The sequence below is a fragment of the Lacerta agilis genome, chromosome 4, assembly GCF_009819535.1.
Source record: "Lacerta agilis isolate rLacAgi1 chromosome 4, rLacAgi1.pri, whole genome shotgun sequence".
NCBI lineage: Eukaryota > Metazoa > Chordata > Lepidosauria > Squamata > Lacertidae > Lacerta > Lacerta agilis.
The window spans coordinates 64,624,794-64,646,838 of NC_046315.1; the positions used below are offsets into that span (position 1 = coordinate 64,624,794).

Sequence of the window (22,045 nt, forward strand, 5' to 3'; positions counted from 1 at the left end):
TATAAATACAGAATGATATTCTGCATTAAATATCAGTCTCCTGAGTCTGTTTGTCCAGGAGACAATTGTTATTGATAGCTTGTTGTAAATGATCATCTCCTAAACTCAGGACTATTAAAAGGAGGTGTTTGGGGCTTATTAGCCCCCCCACACACCTTTTTTTAAAGTAGTGTCATGTTTGCAGAGGTATTAACAGTCTATGAAAGCCAACTCTCCAGTTCCTTGATGTTATACTGCCTCCTGTCTATCCGGCTCAACAGGGTTGATGGGAACTATAGAACCAATTAAAACAAGACCGTAATGATAGACTTTGTTCAATACTCTATTAAAGAAAGCAGAGCAGCTGCCAGGCCTGTAGAGATCAAAGATTTCTTTTCAGTTTGCATGCAATTCCACTTCTGTAATTGCTTGGAGACCATTCGGCTGCAAGCAAATGCTGTCTGTATTAGCTTGAAATGTCAGCAGCAATGAAAACATCATCAGAAATATACAAGCATTCAGCAGTAGGTCAGTAGGACTCTCAGCAAATGTGCTTACTTATGCAGCAGGTCTGCCTTCTCCAACTTAGCTGTTGGATTTAAACTCTCATCCTCCCAGCCAGCATTCAAGGTCAAAAACTAATGGGGTGGTCAAGCAATATTATATATGTATTTTACCCAAAGATGCAAAGATTGCCAGCATGTACAAAGTATTCCTATTTATTTATTTAGAAATTACATTGGCTTTGAGGCAGCTCACAACATACCAAGGCTATAAAATGCATCAAAGCAAACATAAACTCACTAACTTACTAGACTAAAACAGTTACAGGTGGGTAGCCGTGTTGGTCTGCCATAGTCAAAACAAAATAAAAAATTCTTTCCAGTAGCACCTTAGAGACCAACTAAGTTTGTTCTTGGAAGTGTGCATGCACACGAAAGCCCATACCAAGAACAAACTTAGTTGGTCTCTAAGGTGCTACTGGAAAGAATTTTTTATTTTGTTTTGACTAAAACAGGAGTGGGAAACCTTCCCCGCCCCCGTTAAGGTCCACAGTCCCTTGGGGGTTAATCTGTCAAGGGGCATATGCTGGTAGTGGGTGGAATCAGAACCAAGAATGGATGGTGTGCCCCTTCTCTGTTTCTTTCTCTGTGTGTGTGTGTGTGCTTCCTTTTCTCCCCCTCCTCGTTATACACATGAAATTAGCCATAGGTTAATTTTCTGGTTCATCAGAGAATACCACCCCAAGAGCAGTTTAAAACTGTACAAATGTTGCATATATTAAATCAGGAGTGAGGAACCTCCAGCCCAGTCCTAATTAGGCCCATCAGGGATCCTAATTCGGCTCACAAAGCGGTTTTCCCAAGCCATAACCACTTGTCTCATGCTTGGCGTCACATAGGACCCCGGTTGTGCAGGAATCTCTGAAAAGTGATGGAACAGAACTCCTCTCTCATTCCTATGCACATCCTTGTGAAGTGTGGCAATGGTGGGGATTGCCTTTTGTCAATAGTGATAGGCAGTGCTTTTTTTTCTTTAAAAAATGTTTAGGGGTACTCTTATTTTCCTACTCATATTGAAATACTGCCCCGTAAAGAGGCCAAACCTAGATTGACAAACCTAGATTGACAAAATGTTTAGTATGCGTACCCCTGTTGTTGTTGTTTGCTTTGGGGGGGGTGCATTCTCTTCAAGCTACAGTATTGTCCTCTAGCTTGTAAGTTATGGCACAGGATGACACTTTTTAGTGTGTGTGCGCCCACACCAAGCCTGACCATTGGGCTGGGAACCTCTGGCCTTCCAGATGTTGTAGACCTCAAATCCCTGCCTGTTGGTCATGCTGACTGGAGCTGATTATTACTATTATTATTAATTACCTGCCTTTCACTGTTAAGGAGGTTTGCGGCATTCAAACACAATGTATTAAAAGCACACATACACACAGGAATTGTCATTTATCCGAGCTGCAATTCCCAGCACCCCGAGCAAACTACAGTTCCCAGAATGTGGGGTGTGTGGGTAGGGCTTGCGTTGAACGTGCTTTAAAAGCATGAGGCATAGGCAGCCAATTCTCTTTCCGGGAACAGCGTCGCTCGCTTCCGATCCAGCAGATGCCGCCCTCGGCCCGCGAAAGAGACGCAGCTCGGGCGCTTGGCTTTCCCGTAGCAGCGAGGCTCCACCTCTTCCCTTTCCCCGCCTGCAGGAAGGAAGAGCCGGGCGCGGCGCGGTCTTCGGTTCTTGCTGCGCACCCTGCGCCCGAAGTATGTTTGCCCCGATCCCAGCCGGTTACTTTTGCTTCCTGGGTGGGCAGCGGGGGTGGGGTGCTTTGCCGGTGCCGCTCCTGAAAGCCTCCCCAGCGGAGAAATAGACCAGGAAGTTCCCAAGGGCAGATGCCCTGCTGCCCACGCTGCTCTGGCCGAGGGGAGGAATCGGATCCTGCCCTTTCCCACATCCTCTTCCCATCGCCCCGTTTACTGCGCGCGCGAAACCTCCTGGGAATTCGCTTCCCTAAGTTAATGGGAGGGCATGCAATGCCTTAAAGACCCAGCCTCTAATCTCTTTTGCTGCACCAGCCTTTCCCAACCAAGATGTTTTGAGCCACGGCTAAGGGGAACCCAACTGAGGAATGGTGGTCTGTTCTGGGCTCAAAATACTTGCAAAATATATCAAGGATGCTCATGAGGCCTTTTTGCCTTCTGCTGTTCAAGGTGAAGGGGATTAAGATTGCGCAGCTAGTTTATAAACAGAAGCGCTGTATTATTATTAGTATTATTATTTTAAAAAAATAAGCTGCCCACTGTATATGATACCGATTCTCTAATAGGTGAAGACTTGCTTGGCTAAGAGAAAGCTACCCCTGGTGGACATCTGCCTCCTAGGCAGCTGTTTATTTATTGCTGGCGTATATGGAGAACAAAGTGTGATGCCGTAGCTAGATTACAGAACTGGGACTGGAGAGCCAGGTTCAAATTTGTATTGAGCCCTGAAGCTCGCTGGGTGAAGTTACATATAACAGGGGTGCGGAGAGAACTGTTACAAGCCACCCTGGTGGAAGGGTGGGTTAAAAAAAGAAGTTGAGTAGATGAAATGATAAATAAAGTCAGAGGTGCTGTGGGGCATGGAGTCTGGCAAGTCTACTGTAAGCGACGGTGAAAGTCGCTCCGCATGCAAGTGACAAATCTTCAAAAATTGCTCTATTGTGCTACTTACGTTTATGTAAACATCCCATGTATTGAGCAGAACTGTTTATGATTAGTTTCCAGGGCAGGGGTTGCTTGTTTATTTATTTAGAAATGCAGAAAATGGCATGTGGTGTATTTCTTGTGGGTGGCATAATGCATCTTTTCCATTCTTACGCACATTTATGTCTTGGACTTGGCATAATAACTCTTCTGTAGTGGTTAGAGCGTTGGACTAGGAGCTGGGAGACCAGGGTTCAAATCCCCACTCAGCCATGAAGCTCACTTGGGCGACCCTGGGCCAGTCACAGTCGCTTTGCCTGACATACCTCACAGGGTTGTTGTGAAGATAAAATGGGAAGGGGGAGAATCATGCCTTGATCTCCTCTGAGGAAAGGTGCCATATAAATGCAATAATTAAATATAAATAACTAACTAACCTAGTTAGTGGGAAAATAGAGTGAAGCTGACATGGGGCAACTGCTATTTTTTAAGTGAGAGATTTTGGCTAGGAACAATTGTACAATATCCTCTTTCTACATTTACTAATCGGATATCTGCCAGTCTTTTGAGGTTTTCGTCACTACAGTTCAACCTGTAGGCTGCACTCCAGTACCCAATTTCCTGTGAATAAATCCTGTTGAACATACCAGGGCTTACTTCTGAGTAGACATATATCGGATTGTGCTTGTGTGAGTCAGATTTCCCGTGCCAGTGTTTCAGTAGCCTAAACAACTTGCCACTCATCAAAGCTAACAGAAGCATAATGAGTTACCCAAATATATATCTGCTCACTTGCCCCTCCTCCCGAAAAAATGTGTGTGACATATTGCATGGTTTAACTTTCCTTTATGCAAAATTTGGGTCACTTTGGTCCTCGTTTTCCTTTTAAATACATGTTATATGCAGTCACGCCATGCTGAGATGAACAGACTTAACTTTTCTGACACAAGAAATGAAATCTGTACAGGATTTAAAGCTGCACAAGGTTTAAATTGGCGCAGCTGTTGGACGTAGCAGTTTCAGAGCCAGCCACTCATGCACGCTTGGGGATTTGCATGCATGCGATAATTGATTACATTTACCATCAGAATTAACTTGTGCAGAAATGCAGGGTAAGGCTGCATGTTGAGGCAGAACAGAGTTTCTTAGAGCCTCCATTGCTTTAGATTTAAATCCCAAACATTAACATACAGCAACAATTTATAAGATGAATCAGATTTTTCTAGCAATGCTAGCGATTATAGAAATCATAATGGTGAATGAAAGTCCACCACTTTGTGTGGTTTTTCTGTTTTTATGAGGGACAAAAAGTTGACATTTGGGTGAGGAATCCACCTCTCTAGTCTGAGAAAAAGTTCAGAGACTTCTGATGTCTGCATAATCTGGAGTGGAGACTTTAAATTCCCTCAGCGACTTTGTTTACTAGTAAAATGCTGCTTTCTGCAGTTTATGCTGGAGGAGTTCTTCCAATTTGTTACGAATTTGTTCCTCTTTTCTTAAACCAAGTCCCTTGTTCTCATCATGGTGGCTGAAACAGATTAGCAATCTGAACCCTTTCTACCATTAATCTATTCTCTCTCTCTCTCTCCATCCCCGTTAAGCACAGCCAAGACTTCGTAACCCACAATTCCACTTCTCAGGATTGTGGTGGTTTTCCCATAAAGCGACAGAACACGTTCCCCTTGCCAGGGTCATGAATTCCTGAGAGGCCCCATGTTGGTGTTTATGGTTTTGCAACAGTGGCAATCAGCTGGGATGGAGGAAATGTTGCTTAGAGGAAGGATTAAATGTGTAAAAACAATGGGAACTTTTGCCACTGGGTTAATTGTATTTTTATTAAAGTGTTCTGGCACAGCAGATTCCCTTAATATTTTGCAAGGTATCACTTTTTTGTCTGTCTGAACTTAAGGAGGATACTCTAGGACAGGGGTTCCCAAACGGAAGTCCATGGACCACCAGTTGTCCGCAAGCTTCATTCAGGTGGCCCGCAGCATCTGTGTAGAAATGCAATTAGAAATCATACAGCTTCTAGCACAGTGCATTACAATACCTACCACAGGTAAAAACAAAAAATGAGCCTCAGCATTTGGGGGAGGGGGAACAGGTGGGAATTTGGGATCCACTACTGCAGGAAACTCTTTGATCTGTGGTGTATGTGTGGGTGCATATCCCTGCAGTCATCATCTAAGGCCCGTCGTGTGCCTCCACGAGAGTGGTCCAGAGGGCAGCAATACAAAAACAGGCCTTTTCTGCAGTGGCTCCCCATTTGTGGAATACTCTTCGGTGAGAGGCTCACCTGGTGCCTTAAGTTACATATCTTTAGGTGCCAGGCAGAAACATTTTGTGAGTAGCCTAGTATACCCCTATCGTTCAGCCCCGACACTGAGGTCCAGCTCCGAGGGCCTTCTGGCGGTTTCCTCCCTGAGAGAAGTGAAGTTACAGGGAACCAAGCAGAGGGCCTTCCCGGTGGTGGCGCCTGCCCTGTGGAATGCCCTCCCATCAGATGTCAAGGAAATAAACAACTATCTGACTTTTAGTAGGTATCTGAAGGCAGCCCTGTATCAGGAAGCTTTTAATGATTGATGTTTTATCGTGTTTTTAATATTTTGTTGGGAGCCGCCCAGAGTGGTTGGGGAAACCCAGCCAGATGGACAGGGTATAAATAATAAATTATTATCATTATTATTCCTCTTCTCCCAGGCCTTTGACTAATTAAACGATCTATGGCCTTTTAAACTGTGAGGGGTGTTGTTTTTGTTTTGTTATTATGCTATGTATTTGTTGTGGTTTTTTATATTGCAGTTTTATATATTGTGATCTTCAGGGGAAGGGCAGAAAAGAATAATAATAAGAATCCACATGGGACCAGATATATTTTCATTTACATCAGGGATGGAAAATCTGTCTTGTTGGATTTCCATCAGCTCCCACCCTGGATTCATAAAATGAAGTCAGACAAGCAGCATCCCTAGTTCATATAGTTTTGGTGCCACCTTGTGACGGAAATCAAGAGGTCCTGCACACTGCGGCTTCAACAGCCAGCAGCTGTTCACAAATTAAACTTTTGAGTCCACAGTTATGTTGGCTCCCATCAAGCTGTCAGTTTGTCAGAATGCAAAATGAAAAGTGGAAAACATTTGCCCTTGTCTGAAACTGAGCTCTGCATATTAACTGCCCAGGACAATTCAGAGGTGATTCTTTTCGATTCAGGCAGTCAGTGTACAGTATTAAGAAAGATGTTTGGTCGATAGTCACCTAAGCTTTACTCACGAGTAGAACCCATTGAAATTAATGGACCTAATTTAGTGACGTTCATTAACTTCAACCAGTCTACTCTGAGTCAAACTTAGTTGAATACCACACTTTTGCCACTCTAAGAATACTCAGGAGACGGGAAAGGGAAATACAAAAGACCGTGTCCTAAATGTGGGGGAAGGACCTTGTTATACTTATAACAGCAACCTTGCCAAAGCCCAGATGTGTCATATTAAAGAAATTCAATGAGCATGTATAAACCATGAGAGACATGGCCAAACTTTAAAAGAGCTGGAGCATGGGAAACGGAACGCTTTGGGACATGCAAAATGCAAAATGGAACTGGAGCTTAACGTGCTACAGATCTGCAGGCTCGGAGTGCAGCAGAGACTCTGCAGTCTTCTGTTAATAATCACCGCCAGCTTAGTGTTCCTGTAGGTTCCCCCCCCCCTTTCCTTGAAAACTAGGGAGAATGACTGTAAACTCCATCTCCTTAGCATCTTTTTTGGACCTGAGAAATTTCAGGTCTTTTCCCATGCGAGTAGTAGTCTTTCGGCAAGGGTGTATGAACTTCAGCACCTTTTGCGGCAAAGGGTGAGTGAGTAATGATCATTCTCTCGCTCGCTCACTCGCTCTTTCTCTCTCAGCTGTACAATTGTGCTAGCTGTGCCTTTGTGCTGCCTTGTAGTAGTCTCCTAATTTGCATTTCAGATGAATGGACGCAATCCTGGTATCACTCATCTCCTTTCATTCAGATCCATTGGGCTTTAGCGATGGAAAAAATCCTGCTGCAAAAGATAATTGGAGTTCCTGCTTGCAACCCATGTGGCCAGTATTGCACACCCCTCATTGTTTGTATTTATGGGCACCTACTCAGAGTTAGGCCCTGGTTAGTTGGGCGATTTGAGTTGCCACAACTATGCCATAGTGCACTTGAGAGCATGTGCAGAACAGAAGGCCAGAGCGGGGAGGGCACCAAATCTTGTTCTTGCTCAGGGCTCCATATTACCAAAGTCCACCCCTTAGCCCTGAACCTTCTTGTGTTTTAAAGATCGAAACAAACACCTTGAGTTGAACCTGGAAACCTAACTGGCTACAGCCTTAATTTTGTATACCTGTCTATGTTAATATTTGATTTCTTCACCTTTTTATTTTCCTCTTGTCTTTTAGTTTGTATCGGTCGCTGGTGCACATTCCCATAGATCATGGTAAGAGTCTTCCTTTCTATTTGTTACGGTCTTTGGCGTGTATCAGTTTGGTACTCAAATTGCATGCTGCGGTACCTAAATCCACATTAATATATTGTTGTTCGTTCAATGCTTTTTATGAAACCTCTGGAAGCACCTTACGCAGGAGAACTTCTGTATTTGGAATCCATTGTTACTAAAATTGATGTCCACATATGTATAGGCTACTTTGTCAAAGGCCCTCTGAAGTGTGAGAAAGAGGAAGAAGCCAGAATAGCCTGGGTGGGATCCTTCTGCCACACAGCTCTCAGTAGCTCTGGCCAAATTGGCTGATCTCTTGCCCAATACCACCACAGGGCTACTTACAAATCATATTGCCTTGTGCAAAGGAGGTGATGGGGAGAGACAAACAACAGAGCAGCCTGTCAAGATAAACTGATTGAGGAGGCAGGCATGAAATGAGAAGGCAGGAGCATCTATCTCAGCTGCTAATTAGCCGGTGACAAGCATGGAAGGCAGCTACTTCAAGCACAAGTTGTTGCTTTTTAACCCCAATGGCGTATTATTTTGTGCTGCAGTCCTGCTACACTTGTTTGCCTGGTCATAAGCACCTTTGAACTCATTGGGACTGTGTGTGTGTATGTGTGTGTGTATGGATAATTTTGTAGAGTATTGTTATTTTTGTGGGTGATCATAGGCACATTTTTAATTGAGAGTGGTGTGTGTGTGTGTGTGTGTGTGTGTATTTTAATTGGGAAAAGGGATGGCCAGTGAGTCCTTCCTTAACAAACGAGCATATTAAAGCTTTGTCTCATAATAAAGACATGTGCCCAGATTGCTTAGAATGGTTAAGCGTAAAGAGGGCATCATGGCAGATTTAGAGGAAAGAGAAATGGGGCGTGAGGCGGGTGGGCCTTTGGGACCCAACAAACATTTGTTGGATTCTGTATTTATCCCTACAGCATTTGAGTGGCGCTGCAAAACACAAATGCCTCTGGGCAGCTTGCAGCGAATAGTTGCAATACATGGATAGCAATTGGTTATGGAGTCCATGGTGCTGATAATGCTAAGGTTGCAGGTTCGATCTTTGTATGGGATGGCTGCATATTCCTGCATTGCAGGGGGGTTGGGCTAGATGATCCTCAGGGTCCCTTCCAACTCTGATTCTATGTGAAGAAGTGCATGTGCTGCTGAGAACAGTTGAGTCATGTAGGTGGCATACCTGTATGTATAGGAGTCAGAAATATAGGAGGGGGGAAGACTCTGAGGATGGATAAAGCCCCCTCCTATCTTATGCAGGAGAAGTTGATGTCAGGCAGACCTGGGAAGTCCAAATATCGGAAGCCCTAACTGAGGAATCTTCCTCTCCCTTCACTCCATTGCGGCCATTTCACAGGTTTGCCCCCGGTGTAGACTTGACAAGAAGCTGCAGCCAACCCTTATTAGGAATTAGTAACTGTGTTTGCAAACACTTCTTTGTTTGCAGTTCTGTTCCACATATTCATGTGTCCCCCTAAATGACACTTGGCCGCCTCTTGCAGGGTAAATAACAAAGCAGCTGGGAATAGGAGTGGGAGCAAAATGCTATTTTTGGCATAATAAATTCACAGACCTAAAACCATGAGTGTTATGTTGCACACGTCTTAAGACATGAGATTCTTGAGATAAGAGGTCTGTGAAAAGTAGCCCTGCAAGCATAATATAAAGCTATACAGTCGTACCTTGGATCCCAAATGCCTTGCGAGTTGAACGTTTTGGCTCCCGAATGCCACAAACCCAGAAGTGAGTGTTCCGGTTTGCGAAAGTTCTTTGGAACCCGAACATCCTCCGCAACTTCCGATTGGCTGCAGGAGCTTCCTTGGTTTCCGAACATTTTGGAAGTCGAATGGACTTCCAGAACGATTTCCGTTGGACTTCTGAGGTACCACTGTATACAGCTCAGGAAGGCCATATGTTGTGGTGATGATGGTGGTGGTGGTGATGATGATGTGGGTTGTATCCAGTTGAGTTCCTCCACTGATGGAAGGCTCTTTGATCCAGTGGAGGCTTCTATGAGCCAAAAGGAGAGAGGGAGGCGATTTTTGCATATTGCCCCTTTCTCTGTGCCACCTTCCATGCTGTTCCCCAACCTTCTGGAGCGGATTTTGAGAGGGAACCGCAGAGGAAAGGGGGGGAAAGTGAAAATCATTTTAAAGTAATAGAAACCTCGTCTGGGTTACAGAGCCAGTGGAGAGACCCAACTGGAAACAGCCTGATGACGGTGGTGATGTGTAATACAATTGTTTCAACTGATGCAATCTATAATACAGTTGATTCAACTGGGCTTTATAGTGTTCTCTCTTTCTCTCTACCTCCCTCCCTCCCTCCCTCTCTCCCTTTTAAATGTTTTTAAACACCTAGGCTTCTTCTTAACATTCCCTGCAGCATTTTGAGGTTTCCCGGGGTCACTTCCACTCCTTCTCCCCCCCCCCTTCCTCCTCCTCCTCCCCTCATTCCCCCTAAAAGAAGTATTTGGCTAAGCATCAGAATCACAATTCTGACTACTTGAAACAATCCTTTGTGTTCCTCTCCTAAATTAACAACAGCTAGGCAAATCAGCCAGCTGTATTCCACTTTCTTTGCTGCAGTCGCCACCAAGATCCGCTTGAGAAACAGTTTGGTTAAAAAGAACAGCTGATAATATTTTGCACTTAAGCATTGCCTTGCAGCAGAGTGGGGGAGTGTGTGTGTGTGTAAACAGCCACTCAAAACTGTTAGAACTATTGGTGATATATCCTTAAAAATTCAGTGAGTAAAGCTAACAAACCTTATTTAAATAAAGTGCAGTTGCTTTCAAAATGGATACAGTCTTGACTTGGCTATGTGGCAAATTCAGAGCTACATGGGTAAAGGTAGCATGTTAGGGAAAAGGTTAAGCTAGTGGACATTTGATGTGGGTTGCTTTCAAATGCACAGCGACCCATGTACTTTTTGAGATGATAATAGTTCTGGGAGGCAATTCGGCCAATATGCTCTGAATGATACAATCATCACCTGGGATTTTATTTTCATCCAGAATGTGGTATACCAAACCTGGAACTGAATTGATTCAGTTAGATCCAGACTTGGTAATACTTAAGAGTAGACCCACTGAAATAAATAGGGCTTCTACAGCTAAGGCTGCAATCATAACAAGGAAGTAAGCCCCATGAAATTAAACAAGAGTTGGCATGGTTAGGACTACACTAGGGGTCCCCAAACGTACCCGGCCTTGGGCCAGTTCCTCCAGCGCCGATCGCTTTTTCCAGTGCACTTCCGGGTCGGCACAGCACTGGAAATAGCTTGTGCGCATGCGCACGGGCCTCTGCAGCCCCGAAAGTGTGCCGGAAATGACGTTTTGCGCATGCACAAAAGCTATTTCCATTGCTGCGCCGACCCGGAGATGGGCAACCGCACCATGCCGGTAAGAGCGGGCGGCGGGGGTCGTCGGGGGCTGCACAGTTGGCTTGTGTGGGCTGCATCCGGCCCGCGGGCCTTAGTTTGGAGATGTCTGGACTACACTGTAAGTCCTGATATTCCCAATATTATTTTCTGAAATTTTAAATATATACAATATTGTGAATGTGTGAACTTTTTAATTTTAAAAGTTGCATATAAAAATAACTTGGAGCTATTTGCCCTTGTTCTTAAAAGCTGGTTTCAAAAGGCCATTGGGGGCAGTCCAGTGCCATTAAAATAATGGGAATGTTGCCATTGACTTCAGTGGGATGCATATCAAGCCCATTGTCAGGGCTCCCCCCCTCCCCCCCAAAGCCTTTCAGAGATGGGCTGGGAGGGGAGGGGGAGACTTCTACTTGTATTCAAGTATGTCTGACACAAAAAACTGCGTCCTATTAGTTCATGGGAACCAGAAAGTGAAACTAGCCATAAACAAAAGGAGACTGACCTCTTAAGACTCATTGTCAAAACTGAATGGCAAGAGTAAATACAATTAGGGTTTTGGAATTCATTTATTCTTAATAGTTTAGGGCGGAATACTCGTGCGGCAGAAGTCAATCCTGTCAAATTCTGAAGCGTTCAGGATTTTGCCTCCAAAATGTATATTCATAAAGCACGGAGACTCGAGACTGCTTCATGACCTCAAGTTAATCTTGACAGCTTTTTCATGTTGAAATAAGAGTGCAATGTTTCTCACCATAGTAGTGCATTGGGTTTTTGGGGGGTGCCTAGCAGGGAGGGGGGTGTCAGTGCCTTGGTTCATGTTGCCTTCACTTGATGGAGGATCAGGACACCCCACACACAGATGACATGGCATGTATTCTTCCATGCCAAGGCCAATAGTTTGGAGGACCTGTTCACATGATTTCTCTCCTTTGAAAAAGAGGGAGAGAGAAACAGTCTCTTCAGTTAGAGGCCCCAGGTCATCTGCATAGTGGAGGGGAGGGGCACTAGATAACGTATAAACTGGGACTGCCTCGCTAAATCTCTTTTCAGCTTAAATGCTTGAGGGATCTCTGCACGCCATTGACTGAGAGAGATTAATGCTTTATTGAACTGTTGCACGTTATATCTTGCTGATTAGAGAAGGGTTTTTCCACGGGCAAAGGAGGTTGCACATCTGATTGATTATTCTGTGTTAACAAATGCTGGATTTAATTGTAGGTTGCTGCCTTGAACAGAAGAAGGTGGCCAAGGAGCAAAAAGATACCCTAGTTACATGAGTGATTCTCTTCTGGCTTGGGTGAATCAAGGGAAATGCTCTCCCTTACTTTAAGGATAGAGTTATAGTAGACATGGAGCAAGCACAACCTGTGGCCTTATCTCTTATCCACTCGGAACTAGTGAGCTACCTGATTTCAGGCTCCTGGGGGCTTCTGTCAACTTAGGTGATCTTAGGATTGGTGCAACGTTGCCAGTGCCTTATAAACCAAAATATTTTACCAACCACCTTAATGTGATAACCACCTAAGGTCCATGTGGTTCCAACTGAGCTAATAGTAGGGCAGAAAGTTGCATTGCTTTCTGAATTGGTGGCAGGAATGGGCTGCATGAATTAATTGGGAGATGGAGGATGTAACGGACCAACCCTGTGCCTGGGTGTGAGCAGGTGCCCAGCACTCGAAGAGTTAACACCCACTCTAGATGACTGGCAGCACAATCGCAGAGGCGGGTCTTTTCCACCTTTTAAAAGGGGAGAATGGCAGTTGGGGCGGTTGTTGTGGGTTGTGGGTCAGGGAGTGAGGGTGAGAGGGAGAGCGGGTTGGAGGTTAGGCTTAGGTTAGGAAAGGAAAACGTTTATTCCTGTTTAAAGTTGTATCCAAGCTTATGTACCTAATTGAAGAACATTGTAACCGCATTCTACCTTAACTTCCTTGATATTAATGTTACCTCAATAAACATATTTTGTTTGTTTAACGTTCGTGGACTCTGGCAGTGTGTCAGTACCTCTAGAGGTGTGGTTGAGGGGATAAGCACTAGAGGTTTCCTTGAGGAAAAGGGGACGGGTGGCTTATTTACCTAACACACAGAGGACTGGGCAGGGAAGCCAAAGGTGCCACGCAGTTGCCAGAAAGGAAAGGGCAAGCTGCAGCAGTTTGGGAACCCAGGGCGGGAGAATCCCAAGGTGGCAGGAGTTTCACTTTAAGAACGTGGAGAACTGAGGTACCCCTAGGACATCTCTCATAATATCATTTTGGGGATTCATTTTAGTCGTCGGTGAACCCTAGGGAGAGACACAGTAAGGGGAAACGTTTTACAGTTGTGAGGGCTCTTGGTGGGACACTGAAAGGGCCCGTCACAGAGGACATGCTGTAGAAATAATTGATTTTTTTAAAATCTTTGTCCATGTTCTTAGGGGGATTCAGTGCCTCGAGAGAAAGGACCATGGTATTCCCAGAATGTCTATGCGAGATACTGGAAGCATTACAACCAAGCCATGGAGTGGATGAGCAGGCACCGAAATGCTTACAGGAAAGCCATGGAGTCCTTGTACAATCTGCCGTTTCCCCCTTCTGAAAGTCTTCCCAGTGGACGCTACTCTGATTGGGATGAAGGGGAGCCCCTGAGGACCGGGTCTTATTCTGCTTTCACACGAGGGAGCCAACCCAGGCTGCCTCCCGGGTCTCAACATGGCCCTCGTAATGCCGCAGGCAGAGGGGTCGTGGAGAGCGATTCCGAAAGTGACACCGACTCCGAAGACGAAGGGGATATTGAGTGTGACTTGAGCAACATGGAGATCACAGAAGAGCTCCGCCAGTATTTTGAGCAAACAGAGAAGCACCGGGAAGAGCTGCGTAAGTGCCTTCGACCATTTCCCCCATGTTATTAATACAGCTACTCCCTTCTCTCTTTCTTTGATCTATAATATTCATTCATTCATTCATTTAGATCAGGTTTTGGCTGTCTTTTAGGTCCAAGCCCTCACAAAGCATCTTACACACATATAAAATATAAAAATGGCAGTGTTTGATGAAAAATGCAAATCTCAGTAAAATACCATGGAAAACAGCACTGGAAAGTAAATAACAACAAGATTGCAATAAAGTGCTAGTAGCAGCTCAGCCCAGAATAATAACTTTTAAAGCAAATTGAGCAATCCAGTAGCGGGTCAAACACGTCCAAGGGGCATACTTTCAAAATCCCACCTTGTCTGAGGAGCTTGGGGTGACAGAATTTGAATCCAGATCTCTCTGGTCCAAGTGTTCTAGCTCACTTAGGTTTTACTCAGAGTACACCCACTGAAATGAATGGGCCTAATTTTAGGACGAGTAATGTTGGATTCAAGCCCAAGATCGTAGTTATATACACACCATGCATTCAAAGTGCGCTCATAGCACTTTTAACAGTCATTGGGTTGTGTTCAATGTAGCACTAAGGTGAATATTCTGTCCCCCTCTCCTCCCCATGTGCACACCCCTAAATCTGCTCCGTGTTTTCCCACAACCGCCAGGAGCAGTTAGTTGAATGCCGCCCATAGCATCCCCCAAAGAACCCTGAGAATGGTCATTTGTTCAGAGTGCTGTGAGTTTTTCGGAGAACCATCACAGAGTTGCAATTCCCAGCTTTAAATGTGTCGCGAGGATGTTGACCTAATATCTGAAACACAAAGCTGCATCTTTGTTCTTTAGGTTTACAGGCAGGACATGGCATGGCATGTTAAAGGAGAGAGGCAGAACTGGCCCAGTGGGCTTTTCTGGGAAGAAAAATCCTGCCATTAAGAAATTCCACCCCTTCTTCAAAGTCTTTGATCGAATGGCACTGGAATTCAGAACCTGAATTTGTCCACCTCACTAAAAGGAACCCCCTGTTAATTCATTTCTTTTTTCTTGCTATGCCACCCCACCATCGACTTTATGTCCTTTTGCCGCCTGCAGTGCTTATTCTTCAGTTTCTTTACCATGGCAGAAACATTCCTAGAAAACCTTCTTCTTGGCTGTGCCTGAAAGCCATAGGGTGCTATCGGTGTACTTTTTAATACAGTGGCTCCTGTCCACCTAGCAGTTCGAAAGCACGTCAAAGTGCAAGTAGATAAATAGATACCGCCCTGGCAGGAAAGTAAACGGTGTTTCCATGCACTGCTCTAGTTTCAGTGTTCCGTTGTGCCATGCTGGCCACATGACCCGAAAGCTGTCTGTGGACAAACACCAGCTCCCTCAGCCAATAAAGCGAGATGAGCACTGCAACCCCAGAGTCGTTTGCGATTGGACCTAATGGTCAGGGGTACCTTTACCTTTTTGCCTCGGGTTACAAACAGTCCTGCTTACAAACGCTTCGGGTTATGAACTCCACAAAGGCGGAAGTAGGTGTTCTGGGTTGCGAACTTTGCCCCGGGATACGAATACAATCTGCTTCCGGAGCCGTGGGAGGCCTATGTAGGGAATGCACGCTTCTGGTTAAGAACGGACTTCCGGAATGAATTAAGTTCATAACCTGGGGTACTACTGTATAGACATATGAATCTGGCACTTTTATGGTTGAGTTTAGCAGATAATTGGAGCAGCCCAATGGAAATTCCTAGCTGTGTTGTTGGAAGTCTGGAGGAAGCCCTGACGTAACCTATAATATGGATCAGCCATTTGCTTTTTTTTTATTTCTTCTTTCTTTCTTTCTTTTCTTCCTTTGGCTTGATTCCAGGACATCTTTAACCTCTGAGTACTGCAGGAAGTTGGCTTTCTCTCTTTCCAACCCAACTATATTCCACTTTCATAACCAGAACTGTGCTGTATTTGGGGAGAGGAAGCCTTTAGACTAATCAGTAGCATCTTCTCTGCGTAATAGTTTGTTAAAATGCCTTGGGGTTAAAAGGGCTTTCGAGAGTTTTTATTATTATTATTTGATTGGCGTAGTTTTACCATGTGAAGAAAATCATTATTCCCTTGTGTGTTTTATACTGAGGCATTCACAAAATGCAGCGCCTGTTTTCTAGGCTAACAAGAGTCCCTTGCTCAGCAGAAGTTTCAGCCACTAGAGTGTCTATTAAGAATAACAGCAGAGATGGAGGAAGAAGAGTGTATTTCCAACTCTATTATAGCCTAGAAGTGGTCCCCCCCCCCCCGGGCAGCCCCTTGAGACCTGGGTGTGTGGAAGAGATACACCAACACTGCCTTTAATTACATAGAGCTATTGATTTTGCAGAGTGCAGTTTTTTAAGCAGAACAAAATTTCAGGGCAGAATTTGATTAGGCCAAATGCGATAACCGCATTATCGTGCTTTGTCTTTCATTCTCTGCAGAAAACCCCTCGTAATATATATTGATATTGACGGAACTGTAGACTGTTTAAAAAGAAGAAAGAAAAATGCCAGACATCATCACTGTAATCTACAGTTCTCCCATACTAATTGGCTGGAGGAAGGGGGGGGAGGGGAGATGGTCTGAAGCAGGGAACCTCCTGTGCTTGTGGAGGAATTCTTGTGCATTTTATAACCCTGGAAAACCAGAGTTCTAAAAAGGCAGGAAGCTTCTATGATCACAGAAGCCAAACGCATAGAGAGTGACGAGAATGGCAACTGGGGGTGGAGCTTAATGCACCTGGCCATGCAGCCCTTCCTCACATCTTTAAAGGTAAAGGTACCCCTGACCATTAGGTCCAGTCGCGGATGACTCTGGGTTTGCGGCACTCATCTCGCTCTATAGGCCGAGGGAGCCGGCGTTCGTCCGCAGACAGCTTTCGGGTCATGTGGCCAGCATGACTAAGCCGCTTCTGGCAAACCAGGGCAGCGCACGGAAACACCGTTTACCTTCCCACCGGAGTGGTACCTATTTATCTACTTGCACTTTGACATGCTTTCAAACTGCTAGGTAGGAGCAGGGACCGAGCAATGGGAGCTCACCTCGTCACGGGGATTCGAACCGCCAACCTTCTGATCAGCAAACCCTAGGCTCTGTGGTTTAGTCCACAGCGCCACCCGCATCACATCTTTACTTAACAATAAAAATGACTAAAGAGGGTATTTCTCTTTCCTTTTGTCCTGTTCTTTCAAGCCCTCAGCCTATTTTTCTCAGTCTCAATGCACAGTCTCTAGACACTCTGCATTCATTGATTTTTAGTAGCACGCTGACACTGGCCTGGTTCAGCCAACCATGGTTTCCTCTTAAAAGAATGCACTTCTGCTTCTGAACTAAGCACAGTTCCCCATAGCATTAAAACTCAGAAATTTTAGTTCTAAGTGCAGTTAGGTGATGGTGATCAAGCCATGGTTTGAAATGATAGTTTGTTAGCTAACTGCAGCTGCTAAGTTTGGACATAACGGGGAACTGTGCTTTGTTCAAAAGTTGAAGTTGAAGCCTGTGGCAGGTGGAGCTATCTGTAATCCCAATGAGGGCAAATGCTGGGGTGACTCTGGTTCTTTTGTATCTCTAAAATCTACCCTGTTTGTGCAACTTACCACTGCTCATTGCCCACTTTCCTAGTAATGTGTGCAAAGTGAGGGCAGTCCAGAAGACTTTAAGTACTGAGGCCTGTGGACCTTGGCATCATCACCCTGCAGCAAGACATCCAGACCAAATCCATAGTTGTGGACCTCGTCTGGGGTTTTCAGGAGACAGTGGGGGGGGGGGGGGAACTGGCTTCTAGATTAATTCCCAATCAGAGTTAATTCTGATTGGGAGTGTGGACTTAATACATGGTTTGCTGTCTGTGACCATGGAACGCCCTGGAAAATCCCAAGCGGTTGAGAGGTGTGGTCAAGACTGAATATAATCCTTTAAAAAAACAACAACTTCATATTCTTTGGAGTCGAGGGTAAAGAAAAAAGAACAATAATTGGCCTTAAAATATTTTTCATTCCTTCCTTCCTGCTTTCCGCCTTCACCCCAGGAACCTCTTCAGATTCTGACAGCCTGTGGGCTTCTGTACACTGCAGCCTCAGTTCTGTGCGCTGCCTCGACTCCCAACTTTGACAGTGAAGCATTTTTTAAACTGGCAACTCCTGAAACCCTGTGCCTGATTTAGCACTCCAATAAGGATGTGTTGTGTCTCTCCCCCCTCCCTCTACCAAACCCACTCTTTTTTTTTTTACTCTCTCCCTCTCTGTTCAAACAGCTTTTCTTTTCTTTCTTTGAATTCTTCTCAAGTGTTCTCCAAACCCTTTGTAATTCACATCATGTGCTAGGCTCCTAGATGGCCCCCAAACTAGCTGTGCTTTTACAATATGCCAAGTTATTTACATCATTGCACTGCAGAGAGTCATATACTGCAGGCAAAGTGTGGAAACGACTGTTAGAAAGCTACAAAATGATTCCTTCCCAGCAGACCTCATCCATTTGCTTGTTGTTGTTGTTGTTGTTGTTGTTGTTTTTCCAGTAAGGAAATAAGGCTGCAGTTTTGCACACACTTACCTGGGAGGAATCCCCAGTAGAATTCAGTGGCATTTCGAAGTAGACAGTGTACATAGCATTACAGTATAAGACTTTACATCCGGTGATTCTACCTCCCACCCCCGTATTCAAATTATTATTTAATAGCTTACATTATTTCTTTATATTGGCAACTCTTTCTCATTGTTCCTCGCAAAACTGGTAATTCTAACCTGCAGGAGACTTTTTTTGGTCATGTTTAAATGACTTCCCAGAGGCTGTTTATGAAGAGCATGAAGTCATTTTTCCGGGTTATTGCACCTGTCAGATGTATCCAGCGTTCTGTTGTGAAGCTATTCAGAAATGCTGGTTATAAAGAACACGAGACAGCAAAATAGCCCTCTTAGATTTGCCGAGAAGTTCTTAAAACTGAAAAGAATATAAAACACTGGCAGAAGCTTGCAGAGCTCTCCAATGATGGGTGGCCTCACTTTCAACACATCCATGCTGAACTTAAGAATTTTCTTTGACTTTGATTTTTCCTGCATATTAAATCAAGCAAGACTAAAATAAAAAAAACATAATAGAAGGCTGCTTATTTGTTGAACAGAAGACCTGAGGCTCCCCTGCTCCATTGCAGTAGGAGATTACTAAAGGAGGCTGAGCCCTTTTAAGCACAGCAGCACCTCATAGTGCAGTGGAACTAACAATTAGGCATCACCTCCTCCTCCTCCTCCTCCTGCTGCTGCTGCTGCTGCTGCTACATAAGGGCTTTTTTCACCGTGTTCCTTTCTGGAGCAACTGTAGGTTGCAGGACAACTGAGCCCTGCAGTATATCCAGTCTGATCCTTGTCCTGCCTTGTGTGTCGGCTGAACCTGGCTTTGTCTTGCGCCCGAGTTGGGCCTTGCCTTGCCTCACCATATCACACAGTGGGATACCCAGAAAGTTTTTGCAAATCACATTGCCTTTCTTCAGTGCATAGCGCTATGGCATTTGTTCTCGATCTCCTCGGTATTCTTTCTGCCCGTAACTTCTACCAATGTGGGTATTTGCTTTAAAAAAACAAACTGCACATGACTTTTTGTTACCAAAGCCAATGAACAACCACTGAGGGCGGGGAGGTGGGATTAATGGCAAGAGATAGTTTGGCAGGAAATTCACCATGCTTTCTTTATTTTAAGTAAGGAAATAGCACGGGCCCCAAATACTGTGTTGGGCTCAGGCTACCAAATTCCACTGGCTGTGCTTTGCGGAGCTGAGATACATGTAAACGTCATTTCTGAAACAAGCAAAAATGTAATTTAAACAGATTGGCAAATGGCTGGGGCAGATGCTATATTTAGGGACTGAGGGGAGCTTCATGTTGATGGATCCTTGCAGAGAGCAGTAGACAATTCTCCTCAGGATTCTGGACTTTCCCACCATCAGTGTCTTTTCTGAGCTTGGCCTTTTTATGGATTTGCTCTGCTAGTGTCTGCAGCTGCCTTAAGGGCCTCCTGTAATTTTTCTTCCCCTCCATCTTCCTTCAGGGGAGCCTGTGAGAACAGCTGTTGGCGAGGGGAGCAAGTGATATTACTGCCAGGAGCACCTCTCAGGAAAAGTCATTCCCTCCCTCTGAGATTTCTTGTCAGAGCCCCACTCTTGGCCCGTAACCTTGAAATCCTGTTTCTGTTTCCTGTGCTTTCTCTTTTCCCAGGAAAGTCCAGCTTTCTCCCAGCTGCTGATTTTACTGTGGTTTGGTTTTTATGAGAGGAAGATCGAACTGCACTCTGTTGGGTCCAAACATTTAAGATCCTCGATTAGATGATATCAATTGCCTGTTCCTCATTTGTTGCTTCGCATCGTGAGACATTTTATGCTTCCTTTTCTTTTATAGTCATGTATTGCCTTTATTAAAAATGGAGCTCAAAAGCTTGGAAATGATAGGTTCCTTGAAAAAGGAAAAGAAATAAAGATGCAGATAACAGGCCTCATCAGATAGGCAGGGTATAAATAAATTATTATTATTATTATTATTATTATTATTATTATTATCATTAATTCACCACTATCTCCTTCCCAGGACCTGGTAGCCTAACAGTTTTTACAAGATGTGGAAGAATACCTACCTCCTTATGTTTTTATCTCATTCAGAAGAGACATTTATTTTGAAAAACATTGTGTCTGAGAGAGAGAGATTCTACATTTTAATGTTAAATATTTTAATCATAGAATTGTAGAGTTGGAAGGGACCCTGAGGGCCATCTAGCCCAACCCTCTGCAATGCAGGAATAGGCAGCCATCCCATACGGGGATCGAACCTGCAACCTTGGCGTAATCAGCACCACGCTCTAACCAACTGAGCTATCCATGCACTGATGTTAACATATATATTTAATATTAATCTTTAATATCTCCCTAATGTTAGATTTCCCTAACGTTGTATATCTAATGCCCCCACTATTAGGTGATGCTGTCACAATGCCACCCGGGGGATCAGATTGTGTAGCAAAATATGCTTCTGCACTAGACCACAGTCTAACTTCTGGAAGTCTGCTATATATAATCCAGAAATTAAGCATTTGGATGTTACAGTGACATTTCAGATTCCAGGAGAGACAAGTGGGAGGCAACAGCAGTCTTCAAAAGCCAGATCCTGGATTCCAGTCAAGTTCAAATTAGAATCTGTTCTAAGGAGAACCAGATTGCTTTAACATGCCAGTTTACTTGAACCAAAAAGTTAAGTTTATTCACAGAGCAAATGGAACATAGAATTTCACTCAAAAAAATAAACAGAGAAAATGTGAATTCTTGACTTCTAATGCTTGTGTTAACTGATTAGAGAGGCAGTTAATTTAACTCTACACCAGAATATCCTCAGCACCAGGCAGAAGGTTTGAGTTAGAAATAAAAAGTCCTTCCCTCTGTCACCTGGGCAGAAGATGTAACATGGAATCTAGGAAGCATGGCTTTTCTGGTTTGTACCCTTAGCATAAACTTTGCTTTGTATTTATAGGAACTTCTCTGCAGAACTGATGCATGAATGCATGAAATCTTTATTGCGAAAAACTATAAACCGTCACAATTGGTCACAATGCGTAGAATTGTTGTTGTTGTTTAGTTGTTTGATCGTGTCTGACTCTTCATGACCCCATGGACCAGAGCACAAATAATTAATTTAAAACTGGACAGCAACAACAGCAAAGCAAACATACAGAATGCAAAGATCACACCTGGCATGCCCTGCTGTCAGACCAAGATTAACCAGTGGATTCAACATTTTGCATGCACACACAGAAAGAGAAGGTTAGGGATCTGGGTGAAATAGAGGCTGGATACAGACTTTTAGTTATCTGCCGTTTTGTACAAGATAACCTGTTGAATCCCTATCTTTCTGCAACAGATGCTGTCCAGTGGCTAAGTCCCATGCCACTCTTAATAGTGTTTAAAATTTGAATCATCCTCTCACTGAAACGTCTCACATGATCTGCCCATCCCATGTGATTAAACCGCACCAGATCTTGCCAGCTATTAGCTAAATCAGTTTTGAATGTAGAATTCATCAGTAATATGTGACAACCTGCCACTTTATAGCAATAAGCCCCGTATTTGCTAGCTTTTTAATCTCACCCTTCTTTTAAGGAACTTAAAACAACACACATTGTTCGTGCCCCTCTATTTCATTTT

General features: G+C 44.2%; 1 protein-coding gene across 2 annotated transcripts in view; it reads left to right on the plus strand.

The window, feature by feature from the left end:
* The first annotated feature begins 2,071 nt into the window (after window positions 1-2,071).
* The window catches only part of GEMIN8 (gem nuclear organelle associated protein 8), a 36,857-nt gene continuing 16,883 nt past the window's right edge, over window positions 2,072-22,045 (plus strand). The window contains exons 1-3 of one of the 2 annotated variants that reach the window (XM_033147391.1): window positions 2,156-2,240; window positions 7,587-7,624; window positions 13,437-13,875. In XM_033147391.1, the coding sequence (XP_033003282.1) occupies window positions 7,622-7,624; window positions 13,437-13,875 (442 nt within the window). In that variant the 5' untranslated portion in view covers window positions 2,156-2,240; window positions 7,587-7,621. Of the gene's footprint in view, window positions 2,241-7,586; window positions 7,625-13,436; window positions 13,876-22,045 lie in introns of both variants that reach the window. The other variant, XM_033147390.1, reaches the window with a different exon arrangement.